Here is a 13,123-nt window from a genome sequence, read left to right as displayed (position 1 = left end):
GGTTTAATGAACAGACAAGAACAAAGTATATGGAACATACTGAAAAATGTGAAGCCATCCACTTTGAAATGAAGTATTTCAAAAAGTGAGAGATTAAAAAGGTATTCAGAGGGTCCTGGGTGTTAGTGTATACAAATCACCAGGTTAAACTGAAGATACGGCAAGTAGGAAGGCAAATAAGCTCACCTCTAATGCAAAAAAACACATGTTCAGTCATCTTGCTCCAATTATATGGGCCCCAATGATTCTACATACAGAAATTTGGATACATATGGTTTCCATAGCCAAGGAAAGATATATCTGCAGTAGAGGAGGTGCAACTAAGGTTTGACAGATTGACTCCGGGAATGGCAGGTTTTTCGCTGAGAACGGGCCTACAGTTTTGTGTACTGGCCTTAGAGATGAAACATACACAACATTTTTGGAAGTTTTTTTAGATGAACATTGAGCTTTGCCTGTTAACTGGGGTATCAAGAACCAACAGACAGTCCCAAAGTAAAGGCCAGTCATTCAATGGGGACATGGACTCAAGATTCCAGGGAGTAGATTTAGGACAGAGACAAGGAGGAACTGCTTTTCCCAGAGAGTGGTGAATCTGTGGAATTTTTTGTCCAATGAAGCAGGAGGCTACCTCAGTAAATATATTTAAGACAAGGTTGAGTAGATTTTGGCATAGCAGCGGAATTAACGGTTATGGGGAAAAGGCAGGTAGGTAGAGATGAGTTCATGGCCAAATCAGCCACGATCTTATTGAATGGTGGAGCAGGCTCGACAGGCCAGATGGTTTACTCCTACTCCTATTCTGTTCTTAATTCTGATATGAGAGAAAAAAATTACTTCACCCTGAGAATTGTTAGACTTTGCATTTCTTAATTATCAAGGTTGTGCTGGTTCACTATATTTAATGTTACATTGCGAAATTCTCTGAAAACTAATTTTTGTTTCTCTTCAGAGGTGGTGACAGAAATATAATCTTTTTTAAAATAAGAAAATTAAAGGTTCATCTACTCTGAAAGCCTTGCCACTAGTTCAATAAGAACAGGCTGCATAAGCAGTATGAGAAAACTTTAGCTCCCCAGGGTCAGCAGCTTAATAGGTTTCAGAACAATTCAAATTCTTGATCTACAATGCCATCAATTAATGGTTCCCTATAAATGGAAATATTTCCTCTTCCTTCCCCACTAATAACTTCCCTGTTAATAAATCTGAAGGTCCACTAACATCCCATTACATTCAATTGAAAACAATTCCATATTAATTCATCCCATTTTTTTTGTACCCTGAGTGGTAGAATCTGGTTCCATTTCTTTTCTAGCTGACAAATCAATGGGGCAGCCATCATCTGATGCTGGAAATTCTGCCTTCGGTATGGAATTTGTTGTGGAGTCTGGTTCAATCCTTGAAACAGCAGCTGGTGTATCCATTGTCTGTTTATTCAACTGTACTGTAGACTGTGCATCAGTGGAGCTGCTGATGTGCCCTTCTTGAGCAATCTATAGTTACAAGAAAACTATTGCGGTTAAAATGGATGGTTCACCTGCAATAATCATTAGGATGCAAATTAAAAACACAATTGCTCTAATTAAGCTCTATTAAACCTCAGTGGATTAATTTAGAAATCATGTGAACATTTTAAGCCAAACATGAATGAAATATTAATATATAACACAATTCAGACAGAAAATAGAACACTGGCACATTAACTTAAGAAATAACAAAATGATACAAATTAACTTCGCTAGACATATAGTCTTATTGTTGCTAACTGACAAAAGTTATTCCTATGAAAGATGCAATTTATGAAATAAGGACCAATATTTTAATATAGTCATCCAGCTGGAAATTGAAATTTGATACACTGTTCAAGAGTTAATAGAATACAAAGAAGATATTTTTAATTTCACCTGAAAGTCCCTGATTTTTCTAATTTCAGTCTCAAAGTCATCATCATCCTTCTCTCCTTCTGTATCGCTGCTTAAACCACAGAAGAAGGTAGAAGGGAGCAGCAGACTTTTAGCTTTCATCCTCTGTTCATCTGTTGGCAATTTCTCCCAGACAATGAAACAGTCACTCTCACCATCTTCCAGATTACCCACACTGGAGCCTACAAAAGTAGCAGGATGGTCACAAAATACTAGGAAAATTTCATCCCAATCATGATTTTAAACAAAACACCTTTAGCACTAGTTACCACATAATACACTACAGTACTGTGCAAACATCTTGAACTCCATGGATTTTTATACAATTTTTTTCTTCTGCATTAGTGTCAGTAGAAAAGAGCAAATTTTAATTTTAATTTTTAATTTAAAAAGAGCAAAATTTTCAAACTCTCATTTTCCAAAAATAAAGAAACGCTACAGAAAAATGTGTTTCATTAAGTACCATATAAAATAATAGACTACTAATCAAATAAAAACTATATTACTGTCAAAATACAGCCCAGTGCATGATTGAACAAAGTAACAAACAGGATGCTAATGATCAATGACATAATGATTTTGAATGAACTAAACTGATTAACTGAAACAGAAATGGGTGTTGGAAGACTCAAACTGGACGAAGGACAACCAAACTAAAAGGTGAGGGTGTGCTGGATGTGACAGTTTAACTTTCAAATCGGTTCTTACAAAATGTTAAGGGTCATCATAACAAGATACAATGTGGTCATCCTGCTTCAGCAAGGGCTCTCCCAAGCAGAAATTTTGTGGCAGACAGGAGTTTCAAGATGTGCTGCCCAAGCTCTTCTGAAAAAGCGCAAAGAAACAGGCAAGGCTGAGGACCAGAAATGTAGTGGGCAGACACAGAAACTGAGTGAGAGGGGTGCATCAAACTGATGTATCTTCTAAATCTGAAGTCCAGCACTGCTATTAGCTCTGAATTCACTGAAACCACTGGAACCCAAGTTCACCCTCTACAGTCTAGAAAAGTTTTGTCATAGTTGGCCTTTATGGAAGAGTTGCTGCCAAAAAGCCATTCCTCCAAATTGGAAACAAAGCCAAGAGACTCACCCATGCACAAAAACTCAAGGACTGGGAATCAAAATTTGAATCTTTGGCTCAAATAGGAGGCAGTTTGTCTGTAGAAGAGTTGGAGAGCACTACATGAGTGTGTGCAGCCAACAGTGAAGCATAGCTGACATCTCCTGCAGGTTTGGGGCTGCATTTCTGCAAATGGATATGGTGATCTGGCCAGAATTAATGGAATCCTCAATGCTGAGTACACGCAGACTCTCATTCATCACACAATACTGTCAGGGAGCATCTGATCACTCCCAACTTCATTCTGCAGGAGGGCAATGATCCCAAACACATGGCCAAGGTCAAAGAGAACTACCTTCAGTGAAAAGAACAGGCAGTTCTGCAACTACAGACCACAAAACTCAACATCATTGAGGATGTCTGGGATTGCCCTGAGAAACAGAAGTGAAACAGCCAAAGTCTGTAGAATAGCTGTGGCAAGTTCTCCAAGATGCTTGGAACAACCTACCAGCTGATTTTCTTATAAAACTGCACAAAAGTGTGCCTAAGTGAATTGATGCAATTTTAAAAGTAAAGGGTGGCCATGCCAGATATTGATTTAATGTATTTTTTTTTACTGTTTATTGCTCTTCATAGTAAATTTTTGATATTCTGAAACATTTTATTTTTGAAAGCACTTCTGCTTTACAGAATTTTTTCCCTAAAGCCTAAGATTTTTGCACAGTACTGTATATTCTAATCTGTAAAAGCTATTTTTACAAAAAGATTATACCCATTTCCTCACATCATTCTCTTTTGTTCAAGGCTTGAAAGTCAACAAACAATAAGAATTCAAAACAAGCTAATTTTATCAGTCTAAAGGCAACACACCAGTGGCTGGAAATCCAAAATAAACTGGAAATGCTCGAGATGCAGAGGATCGGGGGGGGGGGGGGGGGGGGAGAGGGGTGGAAAGACAGAGAATGTTCTAAGTTCAAGTCAATGATCTTTTGTCAGAATTGGAAAAAGTGAAAAAGCAGTGTGTTTGAAATTGCAAAGAATTCAGCAGGCCAGGAATAATTATTATGATGAAGAGAATCCAGATGACAAAGGTGCCCTTCTCTTTCATCCAGCCACCCAAGGATGATTTTCAATAGCTCATCTGCACTCCTTTTTATTTAGTGTACTGCATTTACTGCTCACATGACTCAGTTTTTCTCTCTCCAGAGGCTGCTTGATCTGTTGAGCAGCTTCAGAATTGTTTTTATTTCAATTTTACAAGCTGTTCACAAGTCCATCTTGCTTATGCTTACTTTTGGATCCTTAAACCGTCTCCCAATATTTTACTGTGCTCATGCACATCTAAGAATTTCTAAGACCAGACAGAACTAACTAACCACTATCTTAAAAAGATATTGCTGTTGGATTCTGCCTCAATTCTTGTTGTAGAAAATCTCAGATGACAGTTCAACTTTGTTTTTCTAAACTGGATCACCAGTTCTATGGTGATTAAAGAGCTGCCCATATTGGATGAGACAAAATAGTAACAGATGGAAACCATGGTTGAAGAGCTACTTATTTAAATTGAGTTTAATTTTCTAACTATCTAGAAATCAGAAGTTATGCTTCTTGCATTAATAAAATTTACAAAGTGGTAGTAAATCACTAAAAATTGAATCCTCTTTTTTTAAAATTTTATTTAATTGCATTTTTAAATGATTACAAGCGTGGAAAAAAAAGTATATATCACTTCCCCCCTCCCCTTAACCCCTCCCCCCTAACTTCCCTATTTAGAAAAAGAAAAATTAAGAAAGAAAAAAAAGAAAGAAAGAGTGCCTGGTTGTTGGAAGGTCTCCACATGCTCCATGAAGTTCTTAATAACTTTAGTATATATATTTATTTCTTTCCCCAAGTAGCCAATTATTTCATCTTCAGAGCACCTATATATTTAATCCTGTCTTTTGTAAATAAGGGCCCCAAATTTTCAAAAATGTTTCATATTTATCTCTTAAATTATAAGTAATTTTTTCTAATGGAATACAGCCATAGATTTCTTTTTTCCAACAATCTATACTTAAATATGTATCTGATTTCCAAGTAATTGCAATAGCCTTTTTGGCTACAGCCAGTGCAATTTTTATGAATTCTTTCTGATATTTATTTAGTTTGAGTTTCGGTTTTGTCCCTTCAATATCACCTAATAAAAGTAATATTGGATTATGAGGAAGTTGTATTCCCGTAATTTGTTCCAATAAAAGTCTTAAATTTGTCCAAAAAGGTTGAATTTTAGAACAAGACCATGTAGAATGTAAAAATGTACCAGTTTCTTGGTTACATCGGAAACACTGATCAGATAAACTTGGATTTAATTTATTTATTTTTTGTGGTGTAATATATAATTGATGTAAAAAGTTATATTGCACTAATCTTAACCGAACATTTATTGTATTTGTCATACTATCAAGACATAGTCTTGACCAATTTGTTTCTTCAATTTTAATATTCAAATCACTTTCCCATTTTTGTCTTGACTTATGGACTCCTTGTTTAATTGCCTGTTTTTGAATCAAATTATACATACAAGATATAAATTTTTTAATATTTCCTTTTTGAATTAAAATTTCTATTTCTTTAGATTTCGGCAATAACATTGTTTGACCTAGTTTTTCTCTTATGTAAGCCCTTAATTGAAAGTAACAAAATAAAGTGTTATTTGATACTTTATATTTATTCTTTAATTGATCGAATGACATTAATATACCTCCTTCAAAACAATCTCCTATGTATTTAATCCCTTTTTGAAACCAATTATATAAAAGTTGATTGTCCATTGTAAAAGGAATAAGTCTATTTTGAATTAAAGATCTCTTTGCTAATAAAGATTTTTTTGTCTCATCATCAACACTTATCTTATTCCATAAATCAATCAAATGTTTTAATATAGGAGATTCTTTTCCCGTATCCATTTAGATTCCCATTTATATATAAAATCTTCTGGTACGTTTTCTCCTATTTTGTCTAGTTCTATTCTCATCCGTGCCGGTTTATCTTTCTCAAAAAAAGATGCAATAAATCTAAGTTGATTTGCTTTATAATAATTCTTGAAATTTGGAAGTTGTAACCCTCCTAGATCAAATTTCCATGTCAATTTTTCCAACGATATTCTTGACATCTTACCTTTCCAGAGAAACTTCCTCACATATTTGTTTATCTCTTGAAAAAACTTCTGGGGTAATTGTATTGGTAATGATTGAAATAAATATTGTAGTCTAGGGAATATATTCATTTTTATAGTATTTACTCTACCTACTAATGTTATTGGTAATGCCATCCATTTATCAAGATCTTCCTGAATTTTTTTCAAAAGTGGTGAATAGTTTAATTTGTATAAGTTTTTTATGTCATTGTCAACTCTTATAAAATTGAATCCTCTTGCACCAATATGCAACACCACAGGTATTTGTAGAATCATCCAATTCCTAAGGACATTCCTTAAGAGCTCCAAGACAAATTAGGTAACATTGCTTGATACATACCAATCAATAGGACAGACACATTTTAATAGCTATCTCGGACAGATCCCAGCCTAGGGTTGGAACCTCACTCAAATATATTGTTTTCCTACTAGCATCTGCCCCTTGACCTCCTAACCAAACTCCCATCTACTCCAAAACAACCGATCTCACCAGTCCTCTTCATCAACTTCTACCACTCACTGAGGCTCTATTGCTCCAAATCACAGCACAAAGATCTGGCCAAGATTTGCTGTGAAGTCACTTAAACTGTGTCCAACCCTTTAAGTCTTCAGCAGTACCAATGCCCCTCAGATTTTGGTGTCCTGAACAGAACTAACATAGAAACATAGAAAAACTACAGCACAATACAGGCCCTTCAGCCCAAAATGCTGTGCCAGAAATGTACTTATTTTAGAAATTACCTAGGGCTACCTATAGCCCTCTATTTTTCTAAGCTCCATGTACCTATTTAGGAGCCTCTTAAAAGACCTAATGGAGAATATTTTGCATTACTCCTTCACTTCCTCATTAACAATACCCAGCCTAGCATCTAATATAGTTGAGTTTTGAAGCAATGTTATCACACACACTAGCTAAAATATCCAAAGCCTTTGCTCTATATTAACAACAGATTACTTTAGGAGTACAATTGCTGGCAATTTCGTATCAACTCAATCTATTTTGAAAATCATGTCGATCCATTTAGATCCACATCAAGAATGAAACTACTTGTTAAAATATCCAAATGTATTTCTAAAAATGACATCAACTGCTAAAAATTGGTATCACGAATTCCAGCGGATAATTACAAAACTGCAAAAAAAAGTATACCTATCATACAGGACTTTTGCTCCTTTTCATTATAACATAACTTGGTATCAGTTGATTTCAAGAAAATGCCTTGAAAAGATGCTAGGAATTAGAACTTTTACATGATCAAAAAAGAGACAGTATTGTTTGTATAAAACTTGTACCTGTTTTACTGGAGACTTCTTGTTGAGATGCATCCTGATGAAGCCAATCATTACACTGATCTGGGTGTAGATTTTTACCGAGACTTCTATCAGCTGACTTTAAGTATGAATACCGGAGTTAAAGTTATTTTAGTCTAAAAAGAGAGCTTAGATGAAGAAATTTATTTACCTGGTGCAGACACACATTCTGAGTCAAGAGTAGCCAATTGTCCCCCTGACGCACCTGGAACCAGTTTCGCGTTAGTTCTCCAGCTTTTACCTAGGTTTGGAAAATTCTTAGGTAATTTAACCTGCATTTTTAACTTAAAAGATAGTTTGAAGTGTTTTATCTGTACCTGTGATAGCTGATTTTTGCCTTTGGGGCTTATCTGGATATAATTTTCCATTGAGATTTTTGACTGCAGTTTCATAGTCTTCATCTTAAAAGAGGAATAATTTAACATTAGTTTGCTACGTGAAATTCAAGACCAAAAGAAATCTAATTAGCAAATTTGTCTGATACATTTGATAGTTTTTCCTTTTAAATGGAAAAAAACCTGTATTTTAAGTAAACTTATTTCCATAAACATAGTAACCACATAACCTAATCAAAAAGAGTAGTTTCATCAGTTTTTTAAAAAATCCATATAGTGCAGATGGAAGGGCTTCCTGCGTCACCATACACAAAGTGAGGCACACAACAACAACCCTTTTAACACCTTTAGCACAGCAAATCATAAATATCTGAAATACTAGATCAAAGAGAAAACCATTTATGTAGCAAATTCAAAATATTTTCCTTGCCAAAGTCAAAACCACCAAGTTACATTTAGGATGAACAAGATGCCACAATTACAATGGGTATGAATATGATGGAGATTAGAAAAGCCACAGACAAATTTAAAAACATGAATGAAAACAACAACATTGCGGCAATGCTCAACAAGATGCCAATGTAGGTTAGAAAATAGTGAGAGAGGAGCAAATGATGGAAAAAAGCAAATATAAAAACAAGTGGAATCAGATGGAGATGTAGACGGAAAAATACTGAGGAAATTTTAGGAGTTTAAGTTTTGGATTAAGTGCTTAGCAACTATATTATATACACACAAACACACACAAATAAAAACACATACATACAAACTGACCTTTTATCAGCAAGATAGACAAACATCTACAAGTCTTACCATCTTCATCATCACTAACATAGCCAGGTTTGTTCTTGTAGCAAAAAAACGTTGGAGGAAGCTTCAGTTCTTTTGCAAGAGCTTCTTGTTCAGGTGTGGGTACAGATGCAAAAATAATCTGTAGGTCTTCGTCTTCAACTAAAGAGGAATTAATTGCATTAGAAAACAAAATTTATGCAAGAGGACACAAATCCAAATAACAATGATAATGAACCAAGATCTAGGCAGAGGCATTGACATGATGTTAATTGATCAATCCATTTCAAGTGCAAGAAATGAAGCAACACTTTATACTCAGTGTTGCCTCATTCAAATTATTAAAATTCAAATTTAGGTTTAGCTTAGGAAATGAAATGAGACAAAAGAACCACATTCCTTCCATGGGTGTGAATCTTACCAAGAGCAATAACAATGTTAACAGGCAAGACATGGCACAAGACTGTGAGACAGAAGAAAGTCTGTTGGGGCCTTCCAACTTCGGAGCCTTTGGAATAATATCCAGGCTGACAATTCAGTGTCACATTCTGTTCATTAAAGCAAGAAAGTAGCATTGCAAGATAAAATGTATCATCAACTTAAAATCTTCGGCATTCAATGGATTCCACCCAAGAACTTTGAAGTAGGTGAGAACACTGTAGAACACTTGATCTTTCAAGAGATAGACTGGTCTTGGAAGGAATGCAATAGACTAATCCAAATAGAGACGCAGGTAGATATATATCATAAAAATAGGTGTATGTAACAAGGATTCCTCCGAATGTTGCCAAGGCTCCAAAGTGAAATAATGAGCTAGACTTCCATTCTAATTTTTGAGTATGAGGTGGTAATTTGATTGTTGCTTTTCCATTTCTGAGAAATATATTCCACTTGGCAGTATAGGTTATAAAGTTAGCTTTATTTGACACATTTACGTTGGAACATTCAGTGAAATGTGTCATTTAATTTGACACAAATCAGTGAGGACTGTGCTGGGCAGCACTCAAATCTCACCACTCTTGCAGCACCAACATAGCATGCCCACAGCTCACTAACCTTAACAGTGCATCTTTGGAATGTGGAAGGAAACCACAGTACTCTGAGGAAACTCATGCAGTCATGGGGAGAACACAAAAATCTCCTCCTTACAGATAACGATAGGAATAGAACCCCAATCTTTCGACCGATGCTGTAAAGCATTGTGCTAACCATTACGCTACCCCACATCTCCAGTAATCAAAGGACATGGAATGTTGAGAACATCCTCATTTAGCAATGAAGAACTGGAAATTAATTTTGAGATGGGAAGGAGTGGGAAAGAAAAGAGAAGCAAATTCAAAAGCAACTTCAAAAAGTTTAGCTGATTTACATCTTTAAAAATTTGCACGGCTATCAGAAACTTTAAAAAAACTGAATGAGTTTGACAGCTTTATAGAAAACACAGTGCATTTTGAAAGTATTCAGCCCCCAAACCCTTTGTTCACATCAGTATTACAATTAGGGATTTTGATCAATTCAACTGAGAATTTTTATTTGTGAATCACATTCCTTTCTTCCCCACCCCCCCCATAGTAGAGTCCAAAAAAAAACACGGAAAAACTAAATATCCAAAATCTGAAATGTCAGCTGTTCAAAAGTATTCATCCCCCTTTGCTCAGTACTGAATTGACCACCTCTAGCAGTAATTACAGCCAGTAGTCTTTTGGGATAAATCTGTTAGCTTTTCTTAATGTGATAGAGCAAGATTTGCCCATTCCTCCTTGCAAAATTGCTCAAGCTGAGCCAGGTTAGTTGGGGACCGGCAGTGGACAGCAATCTTGAGGATTTGCCAGAGATACTCAATCAGGTCAAGGTCAGTACTCTCAATTTTATTCACTTGAAGCCAACTCTATGGTTGCTCTGGCTGTGTGCTTTGGGTTGTTGTCCTCCTGAAAGACAAGTTTCCTCCCCAGTTTAAGTTTTCTGGCAGAAGCTAGCAGGTTTTTATCCAGGTTCTCTGTATTTAGCAGCATTCATCTTCCCAACAACCCTGACTAGTGAAAAAGGATCTAGTGCTTTCCTGGGATATATAGTGAATAAATTCTTCTCGGGCTCCCAGCCAGGTACAAGTATCAATTACAATCAACATTTCGAAGACAAATTCTGCCATCTTCAGGAATGATACCTAGGCATGTCTAGTCCAGTGGTACTTATACCCTGCAGTCCATCCCTCCTGATTGGTTAGTCCTCATCCAATCAGGTTTCTGCTCTCCCACCCTGTTTACAATCAAATTCCATTTCCTACTTGGAGTGAGATCTTTGCCTCAGTTAAAATGCTTTCCCTCCAGTTTTATTTCAATGGTTTCCTTTACCAGATAGTCCAACAACTACTGTGCTGCACCAATGGCTTTTGAGACATTCTCAGGCATCATCCCTGAATAAGATGGCAGTTTGTCATTGGAACACTGGTTATAATCTATATCTGTATCTGGCTGGAAGCCCAAGAAGAGTTTATTAACCCTGACCAGGTTTGCTGAGAAACATACCCAGAGCATTATACCACGTCCACCATACTTTACAGTAGGGATGGTGTTACGCGGCAAATGCGCATTAGATTTACGCCACCCATGCTATTTAGTGTTGAGGCCAGAAAGTTCCATTCTAGTCACATCCGATCACAAGACCTTCTTTCATCTCTTTACAGTATCCTTCTCCCTCTAAGTGATACATTGCAAACTCTTTATGGGAAAAGGATATACAAACTGCTAGAGGAACTCAGCAGCCCAGGCAGTATCTATGGAAAAAAGTATACTTGGCGTTTCGGGCTGAGACCATTCATCAGGACTGGGAAAAAAAGATGAGGAGTCAGAGTTAGAAGGTGGGGGGGGGGGGGAGAGAGGGGAAAAATCACAAGGTGATTCGGGTGGGGAGTGGTGATGTTAAGAGCTGGGAAGTTGATTAGTGAAAGATACAGAACTGGAGAAAGGGGAATCTGATAGGAGAGGACAGAAGGCCATGGAAGAAAGAAAAGGGGAAGGAGCACCAGAGGGAGGTGATGGGCAGGTAAGGAGATAAGGAGGGAGGGAAATAGGAATGGGGAACGGTGAAGAGTGACATTACCAGAAGTTTGAGAAATCAATGTTCATGCCATCATGTTGGAGGCTACCCAAATGGAATACAAGATGTTGCTCCCTCAACCTGATCCTGACAGTAGAGAAGGCCATGGACTGACACGTCAGAATGGGATGAGAAGTGGAATTAAAATGGGTGGCCACTGGGAGATTCCGCTTCTTCTGGTGGATGGAGCGTAGGTGCACGGAGAAGCGGTTTCCTGTTTTACATTGGGTCTTACAAATATACAGGAGGCCACACTGGGAGCACCGGATACAGATGACCCCAACAGACTCACAGGCGAAGTGTCACCTCACCTGGAAGGACTGTTTGGGGACCCAAATGGTAGTGAGGGAGGTGGTCTAAAGGCAGGTTTAGCACTTGTTCTGCTTGCAAGGATAAGTGCCAGGAGAGAAGAATGAACAAGGGAGTTGCATAGGAAGCAATCCCTACAGAAAGCAGAAAGTGGGGTGGGGGGGGGAAGGATGTGCCTGGTGGTGGGATCCTACTGGAAATGGCAGAAGTTACAGAGAATTATGAGCTGGATGTGAAGGGTGGTGGAATGGCAGGAGGATATTGTGAGGGCAGACATATATGAAATAGAAGAGATGCAGTTGCAGGCAGTGTTGATGATGGAGGAAGGGAATCCCCTTTCTTTGAAGGAGGACATTTCCTTCGAACTAGAATGGAAAGCCTCATCCTGAGAGCAGATGCAGCAGAGATGGAGGAATAGAGAAGGGGATGGGATCTCCCTAACCCCCCAGTTTCACTTATCACCTTGTATTTCTTCCTCCCCTCCCTCCACCTTTTAACTGATTCCATCTTTTTTCTCCAAGCCTGAAGGGTATCGGCCCAAAACATCGACTATATTCTTTTCCATAGATGTTGCCAGGCCTGCTGAGTTCCTCCAGCATTTTGTGTGATGCTTGGATTCCAGCATCTGCAGACTTTTTATTTGTTATGGGTAAGGATACGCTTTTTAAAATCTAGGACTTCTGCCTTGCCACTCTTCCATAAATATCCTTTTTGTGTACAGCCTTTGTTACTGTGGAGCCATGAACTTCACCTCTAGTTGCAACCACTTACTTCTGTAGCTCAGAGTGACTGTTGGCATCACAGTAACCTCTCTTAAAAGTATCATTCTTCTCTGGTGACTAGCTTTAGAAGGGCAGCCTGAACTAGGCAGTTTGGCTGTGGTTTCATACTTTTTCCACTTTGTCATGATGGACTGTATACTCAGAGGAATGTGTCTGAAATGGGCTTCCCCAGATTTGTGCTTCTCCATTATCATTTCCCCGACTTGTCTTGAAAACGCTTATATCTGCATTTTGACTTGGTCTATTGAAAATCTACCATACTATTATAGCTTACAGAGAGAGGAGGGTATTTGTTTGTATGAATTCATTGAAAACAGTTGATCTGCCAATTTTCTACATCAACAA

The 13,123-nt window shown here is 37.4% G+C and overlaps 1 protein-coding gene across 4 annotated transcripts in view; it reads right to left on the bottom strand.

Annotated features, from left to right (window-relative positions):
* Window positions 1-13,123, bottom strand: part of ranbp2 (RAN binding protein 2) — a 73,672-nt gene that overhangs the window by 26,500 nt on the left and 34,049 nt on the right. For all 4 annotated transcript variants that reach the window (XM_073043577.1, XM_073043578.1, XM_073043579.1 and 1 more), the window contains 5 exons: window positions 8,616-8,753; window positions 7,785-7,868; window positions 7,619-7,708; window positions 1,905-2,104; window positions 1,280-1,493 (listed from right to left, as the gene is read on the bottom strand). In XM_073043577.1, the coding sequence (XP_072899678.1) occupies window positions 1,280-1,493; window positions 1,905-2,104; window positions 7,619-7,708; window positions 7,785-7,868; window positions 8,616-8,753 (726 nt within the window). The remainder of the gene's footprint in view (window positions 1-1,279; window positions 1,494-1,904; window positions 2,105-7,618; window positions 7,709-7,784; window positions 7,869-8,615; window positions 8,754-13,123) is intronic.

Source organism: Hemitrygon akajei, chromosome 4 (assembly GCF_048418815.1).
Source record: "Hemitrygon akajei chromosome 4, sHemAka1.3, whole genome shotgun sequence".
Taxonomy (NCBI): Eukaryota; Metazoa; Chordata; class Chondrichthyes; order Myliobatiformes; family Dasyatidae; genus Hemitrygon; species Hemitrygon akajei.
The sequence above is the reverse complement of the archived record's forward strand: the minus strand, read 5'-3'. Positions and strand labels throughout refer to the sequence as shown.